The 27,649-nt window shown below is 40.0% G+C and overlaps 1 protein-coding gene across 1 annotated transcript; it reads left to right on the top strand.

Moving 5' to 3' along the window:
- On the top strand, nt 1–27,643 carry LOC139445498 (protein-serine O-palmitoleoyltransferase porcupine-like). Its single transcript, XM_071226639.1, has 13 exons — nt 1–216; nt 12,291–12,576; nt 14,587–14,800; nt 15,339–15,379; nt 16,399–16,586; nt 17,189–17,295; nt 18,653–18,778; nt 20,171–20,271; nt 22,251–22,327; nt 23,687–23,750; nt 24,510–24,595; nt 26,436–26,540; nt 26,784–27,643. Exons 2-13 carry the CDS (start codon nt 12,303–12,305, stop codon nt 26,880–26,882), a joined length of 1,482 nt encoding a protein of 493 aa, XP_071082740.1. The 5' UTR covers nt 1–216; nt 12,291–12,302; the 3' UTR covers nt 26,883–27,643.
- The last annotated feature ends 6 nt before the right edge of the window (nt 27,644–27,649 follow it).

Consider the following 27,649-nt stretch of genomic DNA (forward strand, 5'->3'; position numbering starts at 1 on the left):
CATGGCGGCTTACTTGAAGTAATCGGGCCGGGCATATTTATATATTTCCGAATATGAACTCCGTTAACACCAGCAAATGCAAAGCACGACCAAGTGCAAGTGTAGTGCAACGCCATGGTGTGAACACAACTGATCAACAAGCATCATAGAGCGTCGTCCCGCCACTCAATTGGTAACTGCCGGTAGCCTGTCTCGGAGCTCGGACAGTGGTGAACTGTAAGTGATTGAAGTGTCGAATTTCAACACGTCATCGATCATCGACATGTTTGATTCGTAATGTTGTCAGTTCATGTATATAACTGATAACAGTACAGGTCGATTAGTACAACATGTATTTAACTGTTTCTGTGAAGGCCCCAAAGACTTTTTGATGGAAGTGCCCATGCTTGAGAATATTTTGATTTTGGGGGGAGTTACCTCCCTTCGGCTCACTTCCCTAAACAACACAGTTGTTTATTTGATAATTGGAGATGCACAATGTGTCGGATTAAGTTTTAAAACTCTTTTTTTTTAAATTTATTCATCAATAAGCAGTTAGCAAATGCACTGTTATTGTAGATTAAGCTTGCTGTGTGACCACTTGTAGAGTGTTACAATACACTGTAACATTGTTACAAGTAGTTCTGTCAACAACCAGGTACATGTTCCACTTTGTATCATTGAAGGATGAGTTATAGATTATGATCATTTGAAAACCCCAATGCAGTATGAACGAGATGTCACAATTTTCTTAAAATAAAAATACATTTTCTTGCACATTTAGATCTACTTACCACCACAGATTGAATCTTTGCAAACAAGACAATTCAGTTTGTTATAACTACAAGTGAGAACAAAACATCTGTTTCTCCGTTTGCAAACACAGTGTTCTGCCAAGGTACTGCCTCACGAGATTCTCACAAGAATTTATTGATTGTTGCATGACATTATACTCAGTGCGACATCGGGCGCTTTCATGTAGATGGGTTATTTTATATGATTATGGGAGTCACTGACTGTCTCAAAGACAGTTTATATTACTTAGACCGCTGCTTCTATTACTGAATGTAAACGTATTGGTTTCCATTACCTTACGTGTCTGAATTTAATATCAGCGCCTTTCTTTGGCAGAAATGGTCAAATCAGAATCGAGTTGCAAATATAGTAGTCACAGTTCTGATAATGCCAAAGGTGTTTCTGATATACCCTGGTATCACAGAATCGCCGACCACAAATTATGTTAGCTATACACAGAATGTTCCTGACAGTAGTGTCCATTGTATGAGACTGAGAAAGGTAGAAATTGTCAGCAAACCTGGCTTCGTGACTGCATGTGGTTGCAACATAACTCAGAAAGAAATACTACAACATGTCCGCTCTGTATAAATCATGTGAAATCTGGGGGCGGTCGGGTAGCCCAGTGGTTAAAGTGTTCGCTCGTCACGCCGTAGACCCAGGTTCGATTCCCGACATGGGTACAATGTGTGAAGCCCATTTCTGGTGTCCCCCGCCGTGATATTGCTGGAATATTGCTAAAAGCGGCGTAAAACCATACTCACTCACTCACTCATGTGAAATCTATGCTCAATGACAAAGTCACATTCTATTTTTAGAACAAGTACCTTGAGGAGACATGCTGACAGCAGTGATCACCCACAAACTATTGAGGCTGATTATATATGACATCGGATGTTGTCACTGCAAGACATAATATTCAGTATTTGGGAAAGATGACGTGCAAAAATTCTGTGTATCTCTATCGTTACTTTTGGACAGGGATTCTGCAGCAATAACCTGCATACCATGGGGTTTTAAGTTTTATATGATTGTGTCCCCATAAGTTCTGAAAATGACCCCATGTAGTTATGAGGAAGGGGACCCTTTCACCGCTAGTTCAGTTTCTTGGCAGAACACTGAAATCAATAATATGTGCATCAATGTCAATATATAACAGCGGTTATTATCATGTTTATTACAGCATCGCTATATTAGTATAATGAAATGAAATATAAGAAAAATCATGCTACTTTGAAAAGCCATCGTTGGTATGTTGGTGTTGTTGTAAAAACTAAGATCTGATTTTAATGAGATTGGCAATAGGTCTGCACGTTCATCCAGCAAGGTAATTCTTTCAGGTTTTGTACCGTTCAAGTTGATATATAACAGCTCTAGTCAATAATGTATATACAGCATCAATATTATAGGTAGTAAAACAAGATGGAATATTTGAAAGATGGTGCACCTTGTTGCTAGCTGCTGCTCACTATGTAGCAAATGTTATATTTTGGATAACACTTTCTTAGTAAAGTACAGATTCTCATACTTTTGGGGGTTGAGTCCCATCCAGGACCTAAGGCACCTAATCGCCAGCACACAAAGTCAGCGATCTAACCCACTCAGCCACCGAGCCTTCCACAAAAATGAAAGTCCGACAACTGGTAGTCTAGATCACGTACTTTGAGTACCCCCCTGACAAGTGTAAATTGGCACTGCTCCCATGGCGATTTGTGCTGGCGATTAGGTGCCTCACCTTAGCAAGTGTGTGTTTGAATCGCGGACGGGACTCAACCCCCCAAAAGTATGAGAATCTGTACTTTACTAAGAAAGTGTTATCCCAAATATAACATTTGTTACATTTGACCACTTTCTAAATGCCATTGTGTATTCATATGCTTTGCACTACTTAAGCTTGAACGTGACATGGAATCCATTTCACCTCAACCCACCCACTACTTTACAAGGCGATGGGTGGGGAACTCCAGGTTTAGATCTTGTCAGTCAAGCCATGTGGGTGGATAGTTTTCATCTCAAAGATCCATTTGATATCAATGGATTGGCGCCTAGCCGTGCTTTGTTCTGACTCGAGCAGGGTCTGATTTCAGTTGTGTATGATCTGGTGTTGTCGGTCTTTGGTAGAGTGCCCAGTTGAATTGAAATGACTAGCAATGTGTTTGTCTCCAGGGTGATTGATGTCGACAAAGTGTTCTTTGAGTCGGATGAAAAGTGATGTTTTGTTTCTCCTACATACTGTTGCGGGCATTTCAACCAGTTGAATAATTAGATTAAGTTTCTGCTTTTACAGCTAAAGTGAGTGCAGCCAGACAGCATTTATGTTACTTGTCTTACGTATGAAACCTGAATGTGTTTCTGTCTTTTACGATCACGCAGATTTTGCAGACTTCTTAGAGGGAATCGTCATCCAGGTTTGTGATCATGCGACCACAAATTTGTGGTTTCCGTGGTGAATATTTGATGGCCGCATTCATGAGAATGTCTCTTAATGTGCGTTTTTTCCTGTATGCTGTAATGTGTGAGACTTTGAAAGCTTTTTTGCAGGCATCTGACCCTGTAAGTAGGTGCCAGGAATGTTTTATCATTGAGCTGACCTTGAGTGTAGTAGGGTTGTATCTGTAAGGAAGACAACTGGTTGAGTGTCTTTTTATCTGTTAAGAGGAGTGTTCTCTCTTTAGTGTTAGTGCTATTTTTGTTATCCGTTAAGGTGTTCGTAGGGTAATTTCACCTGATATAATACTTGACCAGGTTGTCGCAGTGGAACTCATGTTGTGATTGAGAACTGCATATGCTTTTGAGTCTTAGAAATTGGCTGTAGTGTCCTTTACCTTGATGTGACGTCCCGTGAATATCCTGGGTTAGAATTGGTCTTCAGCAACCCATGCTTGTCGTAAGAGGCAACTAACGGCATCGGGTTGTCCGGTTCGCTGACTTGGTTGATGCATGGCATCGTATCCCAATTGCATAGAAGGATGCTCATGAAAGTAAGGATAAGAATTGATGGATGAACAACTTCTTTATTACAATTAAGAGCGACGTTTCAGTGTAGGTTCTAACACGGTTATTAAGCAAGTGTTAGAACCTACACCGAAACATCGCTCCTAATTGTAATAAAGAAGTTGTCCAACCATAAATTCTTATCCTTACTTAGTACACCAACTTCTAAATGCCTCTCAAAGAAGATGTTCTTGAAATCAATCACTGGATTGTCTGGTCTAGATTCGATTATTTGCAGACCGCCGTCATATAGCTGGAGTACTGCTGAGTGCGGCGTTAAACAACAAACAAACTAACAAACAAACACCTTGATGCAGTTGGATGGCAGGGTGTGTACAGCCGATAACAGTGTGCATCTGTTGGCTTGCAGTATAGGTCAAGATCCAGTTCATAAGTGTTTAGGTTATATATGACCAATGTGTCTGATGACCTCACCTTATCCCTTGAAAATACAGCAGTGACTTTATGCTGGGATGTGAGTCGTTGAATTTCGTTAAACCTGGATTCCAAATTAGGAAGATGTCGTCAATAAATCTGACGTATCGGTCGCGTTTGTCAGTGGTGCTGTTAAGAAGTTTATATTCTGATTCTCCCATAAACATATCTGTGTAAGTGAGGGCTGATTTGGTCCCCAATGCTGCACCTTCTGTGTGAACGTATTGTTTGCTAAACATGGTTGTTTTTATGTAGGACAAGTCGTAATTATGAGTAAGCTGGTTTGGCTGATTGACCAATCAGGTTTGAAGCATCTAATGGCCTGGGCTTCTGCTCTAAGGCCTTGCGTGTTGGGTATGTTTGTGTATAGGGATGTGTCGTTGGGTATGTTTGTGTATAGGGATGTGACGTTGGGTATGTTTGTGTATAGGGATGTGACGTTGGGTATGTTTGTGTATAGGGATGTGACGTTGGGTATGTTTGTGTATAGGGATGTGACGTTGGGTATGTTTGTGTATAGGGAAGTGACGTTGGGTATGTTTGTGTATAGGGATGTGACATTGGGTATGTTTGTGTATAGGGATGTGACGTTGGGTATGTTTGTGTATAGGGATGTGACGTTGGGTATGTTTGTGTATAGGGTTGTGACGTTGGGTATGTTTGTGTATAGGGATGTGACGTTGGGTATGTTTGTGTATAGGGATGTGACGTTGGGTATGTTTGTGTATAGGGTTGTGACGTTGGGTATGTTTGTGTATAGGGATGTGACGTTGGGTATGTTTGTGTATAGGGATGTGGCGTTGGGTATGTTTGTGTATAGGGATGTGACGTTGGGTATGTTTGTGTATAGGGATGTGACATTGGGTATGTTTGTGTATGGGGTTGTGATGTTGGGTATGTTTGTGTATAGGGATGTGACGTTGGGTATGTTTGTGTATAGGGATGTGACGTTGGGTATGTTTGTGTATAGGGATGTGACGTTGGGTATGTTTGTGAATAGGGATGTGACGTTGGGTATGTTTGTGTATAGGGATGTGACGTTGGGTATGTTTGTGTATAGGGATGTGACGTTGGGTATGTTTGTGTATGGGGAAGTGACGTTGGGTATGTTTGTGTATAGGGATGTGACATTGGGTATGTTTGTGTATGGGGATGTGACGTACATTGTGACAAGGATGATTAGCAATCCACAGGGAGACTGAAACTTTCTAATCTCGGAATAAGGAAGTGGTATCTCTAATATAGCTGGAGTCATTTTTAACAAACTCTTTTTTATGTTCATCTACAAAGCTGCTAATTTGTTCAGTGGAAGTACCATTGCCACTTACGATAGGGCTGCTTGAAACTAGTCACTGATATTATTTTTTGCACACAGTCCTTCTGTCTAATTACCTTTCTATTTTCAATCCATGCCTGTCTTGAAAGGCGACAGTGTTTGTTTGAAAAGGCGACTTTCGAGATCGGGTGGTTAAGCTTGCTGACTTGGTTAATGCATGTCATCATATCCCAATTGCGTGGATCGATGCTCATGATATCAATCATTGGATTGTCTCTCTCAGACTCGATTATTTACAGACCGCCATCATGTAGGTAGAGTATTGAAGAGTGTAGCATTAAACAACAAACAAACAAACCCTTGGGTGTTAGCCATTTACCCTTTTCTCATCCCATCTTTAGCTTGAATGTGACAGTAAGCCCCTTTCTCCACACCCCACCAATACTTTAACTTGAATGTGACGTTAGACCCACTTTCACTTCTCCCCATCTACAAGTTTAGCTATGTTTATAATATTTAAGCGTTTTGGTGCTCTCTGACCATTAAACATTAACTGTTTGTCATATCTCTAAAAGTTGTCAAGTACTTATCAATGATCAGAAGATTAAATTTTAAAAAGAATCACAATCATTAATATGTTATAATTGCTGACTTTGTCAAGAATACCTGAGGTGAGGTGAAATGGGGTTTTACGTCGTGTCCAAGATTATTGTGTGTGTGTGTGTGTGTGTGTGTGTGTGTGTGTGGCTGCTTGTACTACTCCGGACTGATGCTGATTTATAGTGCTAGCACACGGAGATACCATGCTACAGTTTAACATGAATACCCCACTCAGACACAGTATACCCAACAGTCCTTGATTTAGCCCTTAATGCCGAGCGCCAGACAGGGTAACAACAAGTACTATCTTTTAACGTCTTTTGGTATGACACGGCCGGGGATAGAACCCCGGACCTACCTCTAGTCCACGGAGGCGGGCCAGGAATATCTTGAGTACAAATGGAGGGGTATCTCATTATTCTACATGGGTGTTTAGTGAAGTGATCAAGACAAAATCAGAGCTCCAGATAAGCTTTTGGTGTTGTGGGTATTTTACCCATGTATTTTAAATTCATTGGGTATCAGTAATTCCATCTGGGTATTCAAATTTCTGTTACCCACTAGTTTTTACACATGTGGGTATTTAAGTTAAATATTTAAAAACACTATTCATCTAGTCCCTGCAAACTGATTTGAGAGCTTTATAGGACTAAAAAATACCACAATACTTCCACAAGAAAGTGTGATGGCAAATGATCATCATGTAACAGTCATCGTTGAGTTTGGCAAGGTTGACGGAATGTCCGTTTATAATTTCAAAATAAGTTGCTGATTTGCTAATCGAATACGCAGGGTTACTTCACATTATTTTGATGATGCGCACAAGTTTTATTTTTGTAGCGAATTTGTAATGTTTGTTGCGTATTTGATACGCTTGGATTTTATTTTACTGCATATTTCTGCATTTTTTATGCGTATTTTACGCAGATACGCAGCTTATCTGGAGCTCTGCAAAAGATGTCTTCACATAATAATACATAAGTATTTTAGCACTACTTATGATATATAGGTGACACGGATTTTGCAACTGTGTGCAACCACTCATAATAAATTCATTTTTATGATTTAAACGATTTTTTTTTACCTATTTCTAAAAGGTAAATTGCTTTTTCCATTATATCGCTTACTGAATGTAGTCATATATTATGTATATAAATGGGTATGTATATTAACTTGACATTTGTTGGTGAATGTATTTGTTTATCATCGGATTATAGGTTTTCAGATCTCTTATGTTTTCGAACGGCCACATTCATAGTGATTACTCTCGCTGTAACGGGGGAGTGGAGCATCACACAGACATTGTACCGTATATCACTGTGTATAAGGCGAGTTTTTCGTACCTAAAATGTATCTCAAAATTCCCAAATTCTATATAAGCAACCCCTAAACCCTCCTCTTGGGTTGCACAGACCACTTTCGCCCCTTTCGGAAACACACATTAAATGGCCTGGCCGGGCCCGTGTACGAAATACGCATCAGTCAGAAAGCGCACGTTAAATCTCCAAAGTAAGTAAGTAAGTAAGTACTTGTGATGTGCTTCATTCCAGGTCGCCTTATAGACAGAGTATAGGATTTTGGGTTGATTTTGAAGGCGTGTACAGGGGGGTCGTCTTATACGTGGGGTCGCCTTATACACAGCGATATACGGTACAAACTCAGATGATGGCTTGTCTTTAAGAGAAAGTTGCTGTAAAAGTGAATGAGATGTTTTACAGTTGTTCATGTAATTAGACAGAAAACTATGAATGTTTCTTACGCGTCTGAAAACCCATAACACGCGTATACATGATGTCTGCATGGCACAGAATTATAGTTTGCGATTCAAAATGTGTAGGGATATTCCAGGTATCAACACATTCAACATAATTTGACAACTATTTTTTAAAACAATACCCATGATGCTGGAGATCACATAATGCTGGATATCACATGATGCTGGAGATCACATGATGCTGGAGATCAAGATCACATGATGCTGGAGATCACATAACGCTGGAGATCACATAATGCTGGATATCACATGATGCTGGAGATCACATGATGCTGCTGATCACCAGATGCTGGAGATCACATAATGCCGGAGATCACATAATGCTGGATATCACATGATGCTGGAGATCAAGATCACATGATGCTGGAGATCACATGATGCTGCAGATCACATGACGCTGGATATCACATGATGCTGGAGATCACATGATGCTGGATATCACATGATGCTGGAGATCAAGATCACATGATGCTGGAGATCACATAATGCTGGAGATCACATAATGCTGGAGATCACATAATGCTGGATATCACATGATGCTGGAGATCAAGATCACATGATGCTGGAGATCACATAATGCTGGAGATCACATAATGCTGGAAATCACATGATGCTGGATATCACATGATGCTGGAGATCACATGATGCTGCAGATCACATGATGCTGGAGATCACATGATGCTGGAGATAACATGATGCTGGAGATCACATGACGCTGCAGATCACATGACGCTGGAGATCACATGATGCTGCAGATCACATGACGCTGGATATCACATGATGCTGGAGATCACATGATGCTGGAGATCACATGATGCTAGAGCTCACATGATGCTGGAGATCACATAATGCTGCAGATCACATGATGCTGGAGATCACATGATGCTGGAGATCACATGATGCTGGAGTTCACCTCAACAACGAAATGAGCACTGATACAACAGATCAAAAATGGCTTTTGACCATGTATTTGTTCAGTCACAAGACATTTGTTTCAATCTAGTCTCATGCTGTATCCATGAGATCAGATCAATCCGATAATAGTTTTAGCCGTTATCTGAAAATCTCCCAAGATTACTGTCACATTATTACCTCGAACAAACTGAAGCAAGTGCTGGTATATAAAAACATTGTTGTGATGATTAATATATTAGAAACACACCAGTGTAGACTAGATAAACCTTTTGAGTCAATAAAGTGTCATATTTAATTAATTTTCTGTTGGAAATGGATTTGTGTTCAGTTCGTCTTCTCCAGATATCGGCAAATATACTGTTGAAGTACGATATACAGCAGCAATCAATCAAATATTCAGCAGCTCGTATCTGTAGCATATATGGATGTATTGAGGTGGAACATTGCCATTAATGATTGAGGTGTAACTGTACACCCAGGTCTCAGCTCTGCTTTACCATTTGGTGGATTATTCATGGGGTGACCCAGGAGTAGCTCGTGCCGCCATCAGTCAGTTGTTCAGCCGGGAATAGATGTCAGTGGGAATACTGCCACAGGACAGGTAATATTGATGGCATCTAGGAGTACCTGTCTTGCAGAGATTTGAATGTAGAATTAATGAGTCTGATTTAGTGATATAAGAAATTATACTACAATGAATGAAATATTTTTACTGTAAAGCTATAACTGTTTGTACACTTGGTCTGTGATTATTTTAGTCTTGTGTATCATATTTATTGATGTTTGCTTGCCATCTTGTCGGATTGTTTTTCATTTTTGAGAGTATAGAAAGAAATATTCCGTTCCTATGTAAATCTCCATGAAGATTAACCAATGCTTGTGAGTTTTTGAGGACCCTCGTCCTCTCTTAAGTGTTGAGAGGCACGGGTGGGTCAGTTGTCTGAGGTGCCGTAATTCTCTGTGCAGAGTTGCATTCCTTTGGCATGCCAGTAACCAATGATTGCGGGTTCGATTCCTGGATCTACCCGATCATGTTTCTGGGTTTGTCAGCACCAACCAGTGCTTGTGGGTTTCACCAAAGTGATAAACGTCTTGACCTACATCACTGCGGGCCTTCCTCAAGCTGACACAACGTGATATAACTGGAAAACTGTTTAAAGTGGTGTTGAGCCAAACTCACTCACTCACTCAGTCTGAAGTCTTGAATTGCCATTGTAGTTTATCATCCTAAAAAATACATGAATACAAATATTCTTATCACACATCTTGTTGCATATATAGTAGGGCTGGGACAGGTAACTCGGGTACCCAGGTTGGGAGGGTACTGAGTAGAACCCGTGGTTAGTCACGTGATATGTTGTTTAATGACAAAAATGATCTACTAATGTTCGCATTTCTTTCTGACCATGCACCCATTCCTTCTGACTTTTCATATGGTTTAATAAAGATATAACTTCAGTGTATGCATGACCAGATTGTTTAAGACATTTATCTAAATATGTTATGGTTATGGTCAAGTAATAGGGGGGTGGGTACCTGGGTAGGGTCAGTTAATAGGGTGTGTGTACCCGGGTTGGGTCAGGTAATAGGGGCGTGTGTACCCAGGTAGGGTCAGGTAATAGGGGGGTGGGGTGTGTGTGTGTGTGAATCCGGGTAGGGTCAGGTAATGGGGGGGGGGGGGGGGGGGGTACCTTGATGGGTCAGGTAATGGCAAGGGGGGGGGGGGGGGTCCCGGGTAGTAAATTGGGACTCGTATATAGTGACATGTGATACTTGTGTCTCGCTATGAATCAGGATACTCCTTATTTGAACCAGTCTGATCGAATCCTCTGTATGAATCAGCTCACAAGAGGTTGCTATCACACAGTTTGTGTACAGCTCACATGACATGAATTTAGACTTGTTCTAGTGATATTTCCTTTTCTGGCAGGGTATATAGAAGCGATATCCGTCTGTCTTCTATTCATGCTTAGCTTCAGGAGTATTTCTCAACAAACTTTCCATATTTCTTTAAGAAACTTTGTATACATATCAGGCAAGTGCTGACCCTATGCTGTTCAGGAATTTTAGATTTTTTTCTTTAGCATGACAAATCGTGGTCCTGTGCACAGCGCACAGGTCACAAATCAAGGGAAGTTAAGCAACGTCGGTCGCAGAGAGTAGTTGGATGGGTGACCACGTTCAGCAGCTTGGCTCCTGAGAGTTTCTAGGGCTTCGGTCCTGCCTCACATTGAGGCACTTGTTACATGTGTTGTCTTTTTAGACAAGTGACTTTGTTCGAAATATGACTTTGTTCACCCAGCTGTGAATAGGTACCCGATAGGATGAGATGGTAATGTGACTGTCAACTTTCTCACACCTCACAGGCAGCTTAGGGTTGTATACTCCCAGGGAGCTGAGAATGACAATCAAGTGCACACTGGTCCATAAACCAGGGTAATTCTTATGTGCCGTGAGTGTGTTCACTTGGTGAATAGAATTTGGCACATTGTGAATGGATTTATTGGCAATTCAGTAGTTCTTTGCATGCTTAATAAGCTATGTATGTATATAAGGCAAGTGGTGTACTGGGTTTTTTTGTACTAATGAGAGATTTCTTAAAGTATCATACACTGTGTACTGTTTGTGTTTCCAAGGCAACAAGACAGACTTCTGTTCAAATAAAGTTAGAGTTTGTAGGTGGTGCAAAACTCATATATCTATCATAATGCCGTTGTGAAACTTGGCATATGTATCCTGCATGTTTGGACTTTCTCCCTGTCAAGGCACACAGGCCAATATTCATTCCCAACAGATTTCAGTAGAAATTCCGAAATGGGAAAGAAAAATTTGCGAAGTCACATTTATATTATATAATAATAAATGTTATTGCTTTGCATAGGTGACTTGGATTTCACTAATAACAAGAAGACCCTTCATCTTTAGTTTTACAATCCTGCACTGAATGAGATATTGAAATCCCCCTAAATTTAAGAAAATAAGGACTTTTCAGGAAATCCCACATTTGATCAAAATTTTGAGGGGTTTTCTCAGTTTGTCTGCCAAGGGCATTCCTAGCTAAATCCTTTATAACTCATAAACCATTTAATATTTCTTCATGAAACTTTGTATGCGGACCATCAATTTAAGAATTTTGAAATATTTTAGCAGCCGATCAAACATAGATTTTCTGACTACTGCACAAGTGTTATTGACCTTAGAGTTTGCTCTTCCATGGACTTCTTTCCAATAATGGCCCTTTTGACACATGCCCTTTCATGTTATATACTCCAGTCGTGTGTTATACCCCTGTCATGTGTTATTCTCCAGTACTGTACCTCTGTGTTAGCATCATAGGTCACCTCCATAGAAGGTAATGTCAGGAGAGCCCTAAGTGAACTTGGACCACCCAATCTAAATGAAGGATGAGTGGGTTCTTCAGCCAATCAGATGTCAGCTTTCTATGACAGCTTTTGTCAACATATCTTTATCACTTTGATTCGGAAATTTCAGAAAGTAATTTTCAAAATGTTATCTTTTCAGCCAGACCTCAGGATGGAGATGGACTTCGACCCCGAGTTTTACGAGGATTATGACGAGGCGGATCTGATGCGGTATTTAGAAGATGAGGAATATGGCCCTGAGCTTGCAGAACTGTTGGCGTCGTATAAACAAGAGATGGGATCCGATCCAGAATACAACCGTGTGCCTTTCATGGAGCTGTACGAAAACTGCCTCCAACCAACCATAACACAGGCCGTCCAGAACTTGATGACGCTTCTCATCATGTGCTTGTCTTTCAGAATCGTGTGCCTTCTGGGGACCATGGGTAAGTAGTGGAGGGAGTTGACAACATTTCATCCACAGTTGGGGGGGATCAAGGCTTGCCAAGGTCAAGGCCATGTTGATTTCCATTCTGACAGTTCTTGGGTGTGAAATGAGGTTTAGTTTTGTTGAAGAGCTGTTTTCACAATTTGTTAACAATTCAGGGCAGGGGCTAGCATTAAAATATTCCTGGGCCCCGTTCCACAAAGCGATCTTAGCGCTAAGATGATTGTAACTCCCACACTTGAACATAGACTTACGACAATTGTAGTGCTACAATCGCTTTGTGGAATGGGGCCTTACAGTGTAAATAAAGATGAAAGGTAGCCCCTACAAAGTGTGATCCTGCATCCATCTCCGTTCTGTCCATCTGCATGTTAATTTTCTAGGAAGCCATCAAGCGTTACCCAAGGCTATAAGATAAGTCCCAGTGGATTTCCGTACATTGACGGAAGGGTTCATTGACAAGTTCTGAGCCACAAATGGGTACATTCTTTACAGTGGCATAGGACATTTTGTTTTTAATGGTGTGATCCACTTGAAGACTTGGTTATTTACAGGGAACTGAGATATCTGTATGTTGTTGATTGTCAGCTTATTGCAGTTCAGATTACGCCAGTGATGTAACAAGTCTCCCAAGTTTTGGAGCTATTAGATCTTTTTGCCATGACACCACGAGTTGTGCCCCTTGAAACAAGGTTTCCAATCAGATCGCTGTTCTTATCTCGTAGAGTTTCACAATGATCGCGACTTCAATAGGTGTCGACCTAGTCGATCAGATAATGAAAACATTCACGATTTAATCCCTGACAAAAAAACATAAGCAATTGTCGGGGGGTTAAAAGAAGTAAAAGTCATATCTGTGTCTACAAAGAAAGGCAGTGGTAATTCACTTTCATACGAAGGTGTACCGGCCGTGCATGTTGATTTTGTCAAACATTCACTGATGGGAATACCTACCATATATCGCTGTGTATAAGGTGAGTTTTTCGTATCTAAAATGAGGGGGTTAAGAAGGGTCGAAGATCTCACATTTTTCTCCATTGGCGATGTCAACCGGCGTCCGATAGCCAGCCCAGCGTTTGACTATAAAACTTCGCATTTCGTCCTAAATAACTGTTCCAATAACTGTTTCCATACATAAACATGATTTGTATCTGTTTTCCTGGAATAAAGTTGATTAATTTCTGCAAATAAAGTTGAAATGACCCTCGCCTCGATGCAGATTGTCAAACCAGCTGACACGGTAAAACAATCAACATCCGTGAGTAGAGAGCCGGAAGTACCGGTAAGCATTTGCATATTGCACATGTGACCTAACATGTGATAACCGGTGAAGCTGAAATTATTTCCCGCTGTTTTTACAGTTGTAGTAACAACTGTTGGAGACGGTGTGTATAAGTAATTGTGGAATAAACACGCTGAATGTGAAGCAAACATAAGCCTAAAGTACACACGGAAATGAAAAAAAACTGTTTTTCTCAATTTAAAAATCGACACAAAGTGTTACGTAGCTGTAAATACGAAATGACAAAACAACTCGAAAAGTACTAGTCTGCTAGTTTGATCTCAGTGAACAATACAAAATGTACTTGACAGGAGGTAATTTGTCGGCACTTTCAACATTCAAAAATAAAACTAAGTCCAAATTGACATAGCAGAAACAGACTATAGGCATTATGCACCTGTTCTCACCTGTCGTCAAGGTGTCATAGGCCACCTTCATCTACTTACACCTGGTTATGCCCTGTTTCACAATAGTCTGTTTTATTTACATTTTTACACACTTTTACGTGTCAAAAGGCATAAAAACATTTGATACGCTGTATTTGTGCCACGGCCCAATTAGTACTAATTTAGTTGTTTGAATATTTACATATTTTGTATATCAACTGCATTTATTTAAGATCTGAGTTCAGTTTTTTTTCATTTCCGTGAGTACTTTAGTTAGTTACAACATAGTTAATTGGCGCTTAAATTACTCACCATTGTCTCGTATATGTTATTACTTCAGGCTCTGGTGATCTCGGTGCTCCCCCCTGGTTCCTGCATTTGTCCAGTGCCATGTTTGGTATCATCGTCCTGCACAACTTCTTCAACATCTCCCTATTGTACCTCCTCGTTGGCTGCGCAGTTGCTTACATCGCTCTGACGGTCACCAGTGTCTACTGGCGCCATCTCTGTGGCGCCACCGTCTCCATAGTGATTGGCGTATATATTATAGTATGGTATGTGGATTAAACTACATATGACAACAGGATCAATGTATAGATTTCAAGTTTATCATTCTTTCAGTGCGATATTTCTGAATAGGTGTTGGTACATTATTCACTTGCTTGATAAAGGCACTTAGATTTGTACAGAAATGTTGCACTGAAAGATTAAAGTTGAAACCCACACTTTGATCCATTTTCAAATGTCTTTATTAAAGATGCAGCTCCTGAATATCTCTTGCAGATTGGTTTATTTATTGTAGGAGAGGTATATGATAATTTTTATATCAATAGATAAACATCAGTTGATACTAATTTGATTGCTACTAAAAATGACAATTATATTTTTTCATATGATGATTTTTTTTAAAAATTCAACTTTATATATCGACTGCTGATTTATTTCATGAGGTCATGATAGAATGTGACATGTATTTCGGGGTGTGGGGGCATGAGTAAATGTTACATAAAATGAGGGAATCGACAAAATATGATACAGTCCTGTCTCAATTTCACTTCACATTAAAAAATTATACATATATTTTCTTTGCAGCGAATTCCTAATAGATAATACCACCTGGCATATGATACGGGGTAAGTGTGGAAAATGATTACTTAATCAGAACTCTGTTGCTGAAGTTAAAACTACTGTTAAACGGCTGAAAAGAAGTTAAAGAAAACCTGATTCTTTCATATGACTAATGGTTAATCTAACATGGCAATATGCATTTAAGTGATTAATACCATCCATCAAAGACTTAGAGTAGGATGACAAGAGCTTAAATTTGATGTTTGGCCAATTTTCATCACTTTTTGGTACATACATAGTATGAGGCATTTCGAGAAAACACTGCACCTCACCAATGTCTATCATACCAAAATGTCTCCCTGGTTGGTTTAACTTCCTGAAATATATAATGGTGTTTGCTCCCTCAGGGTGGTACCTGTGACGCCCGGGGAAATACCAAACCTAACCCACCTGCTGCACCCCTCATGGTTTATTCTCCCTGCAGTGTTTTAGTGAAGCACAAATCCCACACATCGTCTATTTCTTTAATAAAGTCACCTCTGCAATGCCATTACATGGATGAGTGAGTGAGAGTATGGTTTTACGCCACTTTTAGCAATATTCCAGCAATATCACGGGGGGGGGGGGGGGGGGGGACACCAGAAATGGGCTTCACACATTGTACCCATTACATGGATGATGATGATGATGATGTAGACTAACATTTAGTCTCTGAAATCTTATGTTACACAATATCCTTCTTGACTCTAAAAATAAAAAAAAGGTCCCTATGCTGATTTCAGAGTGTGCTTGAGCTGGCTAGACTTGCTTTTGTATGCATTTCTAGATTATTATTTTTTCATAAAATAAATATGCTCCACGGTCATGGTGCAGGACTAATGATGATGATGATGCTAAAATGGAAAAAAGATCATGATAATAACATGAATTGGGAAGTCATTATTTAATTTGCAATTTGGGATTTTTTACTGTATTTGAGCTGATGAAGATAATCAGGTGTAAATACATGTTATACAATGTTGTGACTAAAATATGCTTTGACTTAGTACCTATGTGCTTGTTGTATCTGTGCTTTACGCTCCAGGTGCTCAGATGATTCTGTCCATGAAGATCATATCGGTGTCGTTCGACCTTGGGAACGGTACAGTTACCTCCCTTCCAACCATATTTGAATTCCTGGGATACTCTCTGAATGTTGGAACTGTGGTATTCGGACCCTGGGTCAGCTACCAGGATTATATGACAATATTAGAACAAAATAAACGATCAATAGTAAGTATATATCCGAGTTATCTCCCTTCACAAGTTGTACTTTTTGAAAACAGGAATGAAGGGCTTCAGCTTCCTTTTCTTCTTTCAGTGCAACTTTCCAGTATAGGTCCAAGTACCTTTCTCAAGCTGGTGATAATTCTATTAAAAACTGTACTGAAACATCACATGTTAGTTATATAAAGAAATTGAAATTGATTGTGCCTACAACTGTGTAATACACCATAATCTGGTGCCCTCTGTCCAGGTAACGATGGTGTTGTAAATAACACGTGTCAAGCTGAGACCATCTTTATGAGGCAAGGGCATTAACTGACTATAAAAGTTCAGTTCCCACCCTGCTGATATCTCTGGTTGAAGCCAATTTTGATGATAAGTTAAAAGGAAGAAATCATAAACCCATTCAATTAATACTCAGTCTAGTGCAAACACTATGGAAACATAAAATTGTCCGGGGTTTTAGTTCTGATGTCATTGCTGAGATATATACTTTTGAGTGTGTCTTTAGCTGAGACAATTATCAGTATATTCTGACATGTCTAGAGTTAACTATGTCTATGTCCATGGAGAGCCATCTTGTATGACCTGACTGTATCTATCTGCAGTCAATGTCATGGGTGTGGAAGGTGGTGTCCAGCGGAGTGCTCTCCCTTGTTTGTCTCATCCACTCAACCTGCTTCACCCAATGGCTCATCTTGGACAGTGCCAACAAGTCAGTAGCCATGTAGCAGTGTAACAATGTTGCCATCTATTGATGTAACTGTCTAACAATGTAGCAGTGTAACAATGTTGCCATCTAGTGATGTAACTGTCTAACAATGTAGCAGTGTAACAGTGTAGCAGTGTAATGATGTAGCCATGTAGTGATGTAGCAGTGTAACAATGTAGTAGTGTAATGATGTAGCCATGTAGTGATGTAGCTGTCTAACAATGTAGCAGTGTAGCCATGTAGTGATGTAACAATGTAGCATTTTAATGATGTAGTGATGTAGCAGTGTAACAATGTCGCTGTGTAGTGATGTAGCATGTAACAATGTAGTGATGTAGCAGTGTAACAATGTCGCTGTGTAGTGATGTAGCATGTAACAATGTAGTGATGTAGCAGTGTAACAATGTAGCAGTGTAACTATGTAGCCATGTAGTGATGTAGCAGTGTAACTATGTAGCCATGTAATGATGTAGCATGTAACAGTGTAGCCATGTAGTGATGTAGCAGTGTAACTATGTAGCCATGTAATGATGCAGCATGTAACAGTGTAGCCGTGTAGTGATGTAGAGGGGTAACAATGTAGCCATGTAGTGATGTAGCAGTGTAACAGTGTAGCCATGTAGTGATGTAGCAGTGTAACAATGTAGCCGTGTAGTGATGTAGCAGTGTGGCCATGTAGTGATGTAGCAGTGTAACAATGTAGCTGTGTAGTGATGTAGCTGTCTAACAATGTAGCCATGTAGTGATGTAGCAGTGTAACAGTATAACAATGTAGCCATGTAGTTATATATCCAGATAATAATATAGCAATGATACCCATGTAGTGATACCAGCAACACAATGGATCAGTTGGTCAGGCTGAGTGACCGGCTTGTTTGAGGGTCTTTGTGCCGTGAAGCATGGATCGTTAGTGACAATATCAATCACTTGTTTGTCTGGCCCAAATTCATATAATTTACAGGTCTTACATTAAGCCAGAATGCTGCTGAATGTAGTATTTACCAAAGACTAGCCATCTAGTGATAAACCCATTTTAATGTATTGAAATTATTTTGTCTTGTAGCGATGTAGTAATATATCATGTAGTGATATGGCCATGTAATATATAGTGCTATAGCCATGTAGTGATATGGCCATGTTTTAATATACAGTGCTATAGCCATGTAGTAATAAACCCATCTTAATGTATTGAAATTATTTTGTCATGTAGCGATGTAGTAATATAGCCATGTAGTCTAAATGAAATAATCAGCATACCCTGACACTCTTCAATAGATATGAACTATGTGAGGTATTCCTATATGTATATATTAAAGGAAATAATCAGCTCAGTAATCAGTTGTGGCTCTGTGTGTTTCAGATGGATCACAGCCTATCGGGATGCCCAGTCCTTCCGCTTCAGCCACTACTTCGTCAGCTACATCTCCGAGACAACATCGACACTGTCTGGTCTGGGCTCCACTGTGGTGGAGGACCAGGTGCTGTGGTGAGAGCTAGGTCACAGTAAAAACAGTGTACAACCAAATGAATTGACATAATCCTCTGTACGTCTTCCCAAGGCAAGGGAGTTAGCTGACTCAAAAGTCCAGTTTCCACCCTTGCCGAACTAGGCTGCAATAATGGAGTTGTATTTTGGCTGGATTTTATCATGCCTAGTCCAATCAAAATTGTGTAATGAAATCAACATACCGTTGTAAACTGCCATGCAGATTGAGGCACTTCAAGAAGTAAGACCTGTTTTATCACAATATAGATTTTGATTATCGTTCAGATCGTCTTGACTGGGTGCCACCATATTGTTAGAAGCAAATGCAAGTGATATAAGAGGTAAAATCTGATTGGTCAATAGGAGGGACATAGAAGGGACATAACTCTTAATAGCCACTGACAGTGCTGCAATGAAGCCCAGAAATTCAATCCTAGTTTGTTAAGGATGGAAACTGAACTTTTACAATCAGTCAACTCCCTTGCCCCGGTAATTAAGATGTGGTCTGTAAGGCTGGTTGAGTCTTATTGTTTAACCTGGTGATAGTAACCATGTGCTATTTATTAACGTTAAACATGAGTCCATGGAAGGTATCTGTTGCTTGTATGTATATATTTCTATTCATGGGTTGCCTAGTACATTCTCACATCAATGCACCATGCAGAGTTGCATCCCTTAGCCATGCCAAGATCAACTGATCATTGGTTTGAATCCCTGATTCACCCTGATCATAATTCTGGGTTTGTCAGCACCAGTGCCATGCTAGCTTGTTTCACCAAAGTTGTGATCATCTATCACCTACGTCTGATAACGTTTCCATCAGACATTATAACTAAAATGGATAGAATTATCATTAAACCACCTGCATGTTATCAGAAATGAGCGGGCCACTGTAACTTGATAATGCCCTCATATTGCTTGACGACAGGCCACTCTCACGCAAATGATAATGCCCTGAAAAATAGCGTTACCCTTATATTAGTCCCGAATGCCCTGATCTACCTGTATATTGTCAAAAGTGGTGGTCAAGAATGTTAAAAGATGGTGCTAGTTGCCCTGCCTGGCACTCAGCATTTAACATCAAGAAGGACTGATCAGCTACGAGTCGCAGTACTGTGTCATGAGTAGGGCATCCATATTAAACTCAACATGGCACAGATGCACAGACACACACGTACTTGAATGGGATGTTACACCCATATTCCCCTCCACCCCCCCCCCCCCCAAAAAAAAAAAACAGTGGTAAACCCAATTCAGTTATTCCCAGTTAGACATCCCAGTTAGACAAGCTTCTCACTGTCACACAATCTGTTCCTGTCCTACATGTTATACAAACCTATTGACCACAGTGTCATGAGCCTATATCAGCTAATACCCCCACGTCTTGTCTAGGGAGAAGTCTGTGGCTCGGCCAATGAGCATGGAGCTGCCGAGGTCGCTGGTGGACGTGGTGCGCAACTGGAACCTCCCAATGCATTACTGGCTGAAGACGTGTGAGTAGCCATTAGCCATCTTTATGTTGATGTGGTCATTAGTAATATCAGAAATATTAGTTTTCGAAATGGTGGTCATTTACGACATTATGAGAAGTGGTCTTTTACATGGAGAGCTACTAAAAACATGAACTTATAATTATTTAGGTGTTATTTTTTCTACTAGATTGTGAAGGACTGTATGTACAAATATCCTTGTATCAAAAGACAGTAAAGCTCTATTTGTTATTAAGCAATTACAGCATAAATACCCAAATATTCTGGTAAATGTGTTATTAAGTTGTTTGATTGTAAAATAAAACCTATTTTGTTACATGGAGAGGAGGTGTGGGTCTTCCAAGAAAGAGTTCTTACAGAAAGATTTCAAATAAGTCTTGTAAATATGTATTGTGTGTTGGTAAACATGTATTGAGTAGTCCAGATTTAGCTGACTGTGATAGACTTGTTTTGTATTGACTACTACCAAAAATATATTTTCCTGTTTTACAATTTTTCACAGCCGAAATGCAGGTGGAAAATCAAAATGAAAACACTTGGTGGCACTGCTGGTTTGAGGTTTATTTCTCTTGGTATATAAGTTAGATATTAACAACAGAACACATCAATAAAACATAGCGATTACTGCTTTTTCTAACTTTGAAAAAGATAGGGAGAGCTGATTGTTAAAACAAGAAATAGTTGGTTTATTTCTGTTTTGTAGGCCATCGGCCCCTTTACAAAGTTGTTACAATCATATGATATATATATCCATATATATGACAATTAGGCGGTAGATGACACAGTATATATATAATAACTATCAAGAACAGATTTACATACCAGAGCTTCTTTAACTATGTTAACCAACTTGGCCCATATATTAAGGATTGACACATCATTAGCAGATTAGAAGCCAATAATTTACAAATATTTGATGAAAAATCCCAATTTGGTAAATATGAAATGGAGTTCATCTTCAATGCTATTAGGATTACACATCCTACAAATTCATGTAACAGTTATAGCTTATTTACATCTGATATTACAACACAAAAGCATCCAGATAGTCTCAACAAGCATATATATCTTCTTAATTCCCCATCATTGATATTTGTAACATAATATTCAACAGTCAGCAATGACTTAATATTCTTATAATGTGCAAGTCGTGTTGAATCATTGATATTACTAGACATATTTTGTTTCCCTCAGTCTTCTAATCTTTCTGAATGACAGAAAATATGAAATGTCTCCAATATCTTGTCTAACCCATGCATATCTGAAATCATACATGTATAAAAAAGAAGGTAACATTGCTTTGAATAGTTATTGTCAGACATTCTTAATTTATACCAGTACTTTAGTCTGGTCTGGGCGGGGGAAGTTACTGTAATAATCCAAACGTGCCTGGAAATAGCTGTATGTGACTAGTGTCCAGTAGAACATTTACTGTCTCAGTACACCAGCCATGGACCAGTGGGTATTGAATGGCCACAATGGCCACTGAGTGGGGACGGTACTTGGATGGGGAGAACTAGTCAACATGACCGCATCCGTGGTCTAGTAGTAGAGCGTCCGCCCGGAGAGCCGATGGTCCGGGGTTCGATCCCTGACCGCGTCTTACCAAAAGACTTTAAAAGATGGTACTTGTTGCTACCCTTCTGGCGCTCGGCATTAAGGGGCTAAAACAAGGACTGGTCGGCTCGGAGTCAGTATACTGTGTCTGAGTGGGGTATTCATGTTAAACTGTGACATGGAATCTCAGTGAGCTAGCACTATAAGTCGGCATCAGTCCGGACTAGTACAAGCAGCCACATAAACACACACATGTACATGCACGTCGCTATATAAGTGCAATAATCTTGGACGCGACATTAAACCCAATTTCACCTCACCTCAACAGTCAACACCTCGAACCTATAGCCCAGCATTGTGTGCCATCACACTGCAACAGTCACTGTGGTTTGCATGTGTCATTTTGTTATTGTCCTTTATTTCAGATGTTTTTAAATCAGCGAGACCCCTGGGTAATTTTATTGCTGTCCTCCTCACGTACGCAGCTAGTTCCATCCTGCATGTAAGTAAAGACGATGCACCATGTAGACTAGTTGTCAGGGAGGCAGTACTGATACCAAGAATGAAGTTACATTATTAGGCAGTTTTATTTACTTGTGATTCAATATTTCACTTGTAGAATTTGACTTGATAGTTTTAATTTCATTTTTTGTTGTCCTTAAACTTGCAATTCCTTGTGTTCTGTAACAGCGGAGTTATTTTTTTCATAAACTGCTACTATCAAAGTAGACACCATGACCCACTTGCACAAAGCGATCTTAGTGCTAAGATGATTATAACGCCCATACTTTAACATAGGCTTACGGTAGTCTTAGCGCTAAGATCGCTTTGTGCAAGTGGGCCCATTTGATCACAACTATTATAGCGACATATCCTGTAAGGATCTATGGTTGTCAAACTAGTACCAAGTAAACAGTTGTGTACAATCAACCTGGGGAAGGAACTTTGATTATATTTCACACACTCGAAGATATTATCGTGAGCACACAACACCGGAAGAATCATGTCAACAAATCCACACCGAAGTACACAAGTTTGTCCTATTATTACACAATCTGGCTATAAAAGTGGTCATTGTGTATCTGGACTTACATTTGTTATCTATTATATTGCTTTTATCCAAGATTACATTCAATCTTGTTTACATTAGTTTTGGTGAAAATCGTGCATGAGCTGATCGGCAACTCACATCAACTCACCATGAACTCGCCTTAAAATGAACAGTAGTGGTTCGGGATACAAAGGCTTCGGTCTTCTTACCACTGTATTGAAATTTCTTTTCAGTTTTTGTAATGGCCATGACATTAAGTATTTTGTTAACTAAATCACCCACAGATAGGGAGAAAATGTGTGAACAGCTGATTGCTAATATACAGCTAAATAAAAAATAAACGTCATCTTAATCTCTGCGTCTGAAACATTGTCCGTCATACAGAACACAAGTACCACTGAATTTGTAAATCGTCATGTCTAGCGATGTTTTATCGTCAATTTCATGTTTTCATTTACCAAATTTGCAAAAGTCAATACAAGCATACAATCTCCTATTTGCTGCCATGATCATAACATGGGATATTCAGTAAAGAAGTGCGCTTGTTAAAGGAAGTAACTGCGTGTGATCAAATTGTTTTTAAGTATTGTAGCTTTCCAGTGTCAAACTACCAGTGCATTTATTTCTGGATATTGAGAGGAGGTGATTGTGTTGAGCCTCACCAAAATACTGGTTATGAAAATACCATTGTTAGACACGGTTTTTCCTTCATATTTCAGTCTATTTATTGAATAACTTAACTTGTTGGAAGTTACTGATCATGAAGAGTGTTGTTGTGATTTCAGTAGCCCCTATGATTTTTTGTTGCAGGGTCTGAACTTTCAGTTAGCAGCAGTTTTACTGTCATTAGGATTTTATACATACACAGAATATGGTGAGAGACATGTTTATTCATCCCTCTTCCTGAGGCAAGGGGGAGTTAACTGACTGTAAAAGTCTGAATTCCATCCTTGCTGTGGCTCCATCGTAGCGCCTCCAGTGGTTATTACATGTTATATCCCTTTTATGTCCCTTCTATTGGCCAATCTGATTCCACCTTTCATATCACTTGCATTTGCTTCAAACAAAATGGTGGCATCCAGTTAAGACAATGTGACCAATAATTAAGAACTTTATCGTATTTCCTCGCAAAGTGTATCAAATCACTTGATTAGAAACATGAAAGATTTGGAATTAATGTCGATTGCCCAGTTGACGGTACACATCCTCTGCAAATCCTGCAATCAACCGAAATCTGTACAGTAGTCACCATGTTGTTCATGGATCGGTGGCAGATTTTGTACTACAAATTTGATTGGACTATGCATAGACTTGTATGTCCAGCCATAATATCTATCCATAATTCCAGCCTTGTTCAGCAAGGGTGGAAACTGGACTTTTATAGTTAATTAACTCCCTTGTCTCGGGAGGATTTTTTTAAACATCACGACATATAATGTTTGAATAATGAGGCATGCACTATTTGACAGGATGAGAAATAGATTATATAAAGCTGTAATCTCAGATTTGTTAGAATTAAGTAAGGATTTAACTTTCTTCCAATGTCAGTATCACAAGTTTAAGAGTGGATTGAAAACACTATTTTATCAAATATTGACTGCAAATTAGAATAATGCGTTTTTCTTTGTTTCAGTTCTAAGAAATAAATTGTCCCGAATATTTAATGCTTGCATTCAGGCAAGGATGTGCAAAGAAGACTGTGAACATACATACAAATATGTAAGTAGACGATTTATGATGACAGAAGCTGTAGAGGGATTCTGGGGCAGAGTGGGTATGTGATAGGCATGCTTGTCCTAAGAGGCAACTAACAGGATTGGGTGGTGAGGCTCTGAGTGCCGGGGACTCTGGGGGGCCGTTGGTCAGACAGAGCAGTCATGGACGTAAGTTAAAGATACACATGACTGAGACCTGCGACCCAGAAGATCCGGGTAGAGAATAGGTCTTCAGCAACCCATGCTTGCCCTAACAGGCGACTATGCTTGTTGTAAGAGGTGACTAAAGATTAAACAAACATTATGATAGTGTAATGAGGATCACTTTGGTTCACGTGTCACCTGGCTTAGTTGGTGACGGGGGGCAAGGGTGGCCCAGTCGTCAAAGGCGCCGCGATTCGCTGTGCAGAGTTGCGTCCCTTGGGCACGCCAGAAACCTATGATTGTGGGCTCGAATCCCGGTTCGCCCCGATTATGTTTCTAGGTTTGTCAGCACCATACCCGTGCTCCTGGGTTTCACCGAAGTGGTAAACGTCTGAGACCTGCATCACTTCGGGCTTTCCTCCCACATTAAGCTGACACGCTGCGATATAACTGTGATACTGTTAAAAGCGGCGTTAAACCCAACTCACTCACTCACTCCACTTCATGCACACGCAGATTCAACTACCTGCCTCGTCCAGACTTGATGATCCCCCATCTGTGTGATACAGCTGGACTCATGCTGAATGGGGTGGCAAACAATATTCACCTACTCATGACAGAAACACTGGATTAAGCCAATTGTAGAGGTTCTTTTGTACATGATGTTAGTAAATGATGTTTTTCATTAATATGACATCACAACCTATTTATCTCTTATGCAATAAAAACAAAATTCAGTAGCGTTCCAGTTTTAACAAGTGTTTGGGTCTGAGTGGTAGGACTTTGATTTTGACCTATTTTGGGACGAATCTCCGGCAGATTTTCGCCTTTGTTTTGCTTTACATGCAGTAAATTCTATTGAATGGTAATATGAAAGAGTTCTGTGTCACAGTCTGGTCAATTTTTACTATGTGCCACAACTCTGTTTGGGAATCAATGTCAGTGCTACAGCTGTTGTAAGTTCGTCTTGTTCATGTTAATGTTCTGAAGTTATGATCTGCCCAGTACTAAGATCACTTTGTGGAACAGGGCCCTTGATTGTAGGAATAATGATCTCTCATGCTCATGGATCATTGCTCGTGACACTTGCATTGCACAGCTCAGACTCAATTATTTCCAGATGACCTTGATCATATCGCTGGAATCTCACTCACTCACTCACTCACTCACTCACTCACTCACTCACTCACCAACCCAAATACACACCCACCCTCCCACTCACTCACTTACCCACCCACCCAAGTACACACCCACCCACCCACCCACCCACTCACTCACTCACTCACTCACTCACTCACTCACTCACTCACTCACCAACCCAAATACACACCCACCCTCCCACTCACTCACTTACCCACCCACCCAAGTACACACCCACCCACCCACTCACTCACTCACTCACTCACTCATGTTTCAGCACTGTATCAGCTTGGTCACCTCAGACATTCAGGGAATTTGTCTGGATGTGTCTCACTTTGCTGTCAAGGCAACCAAAATGGGATAAGATGGAAAAAGAGAATACTGTTGTTTTTCCTCCTTCTTATCTGTTAATGGAAGTAAAGAAGCATATGGAAGGCATGTTAAGGAACCTGTGTATGTGTGTTACAGGGCCACCCTCTAGTGCTAATCACCAATGTGTGTCTGTGTGTTACAGGGCCACCCTCTAGTGCTACTCACCAATGTGTGTCTGTGTGTTACAGGGCCACCCTCTGGTGCTACTCACCAATGTGTGTCTGGGTCTCCTTTCTGTCTTTCACCTTGCGTACCTGGGACTCATGTTTGACAGCAGCTCAGAAGAGGAAAAGGTAATTCTTTGATATGTTTTCTCCGGGTGAGATTGTTTTTAAAGTCTGATTGAATAACTTTTTCCATTTTTGTGTTTACTATGTCGCCAATAGATTTTTTTCTCTACCATTAGCATCTTAAAAAATACTGAAAAATTTCTAGCTTCAAATATAACAAAAGTTGAATTTCTGAAGGAATCCGATGCTAGAACTGCCAATGGGCCTGAGCCTAGCACTCTGTTTACTGTGTGTGTTTGTTGCCAGGGCTACACGATGAGTCACACTCTACATAAGTGGTCGGCATTGGACTATGCCAGCCACTGGACCGCTCTCGGGACCTTTGTCTTCTTCTGGATGATCTAGCGCTGCATGACAGTTCCTCAAATCTACAGTTTGCACTTCTGTCAAGGACGGTGTACCATTTAACAATCATGACTGTGGCAAATAGTCTGTTCAAGGTGTATAAGTGATCAACTGCTGAGAGTGTTTCATGTGTTAAAAGCTATAACTCTGGTACAAGTCAGCCTACCAATCAACACACTCCTCTGACAGGGGCAGTTAGTCTGCGCAAGGTGTATAACTTAACAACTGCTGAACATGTTCAGTGTGTAACTTACGTATCTGGTACAGGCTAACTTACATTGGAGAAAAGAAAAGCAAATGTTGCTGAGGGAATAGGACCAGAACACCTTGATGAGGTTGGCAGGCTAGTGATAGTACCATCACACCTGTCTAGGAATCTGGCCATGAAGTGCTGTGTGATTGAAAAGACCTGAGTGTTGGGATATGATATAGGCATTGTTGCATTCTCACAATTCATTGGGGCTTTTTATGCTGAAACATAGAAAATCACTTCTTGAATATTTGCTATTAAAGGACATGCTGAAATAGAAAAAATTTTCTTAAATAGTTTCCATGAAAGAAAACATTTCATAATATATATATACCTGTGTACATAAGTGGCTCAGAAGAATGCTGGTGATCTAGTCTGATTTAACATGTTCTTTTATCTTAATACAGTAATACGTTTTTTAAAAATTGGTTTACTTATCCATCAAATCAACAAATGAAAAGTGAGAAAAAATGAATTTTTTTACTTATCCTGCGTTACTCTTTAATGCATATACTGC

This window comes from Haliotis cracherodii, unplaced genomic scaffold (assembly GCF_022045235.1).
Source record: "Haliotis cracherodii isolate W230 unplaced genomic scaffold, xgHalCrac1.p SCAF_6, whole genome shotgun sequence".
Taxonomy (NCBI): Eukaryota; Metazoa; Mollusca; class Gastropoda; order Lepetellida; family Haliotidae; genus Haliotis; species Haliotis cracherodii.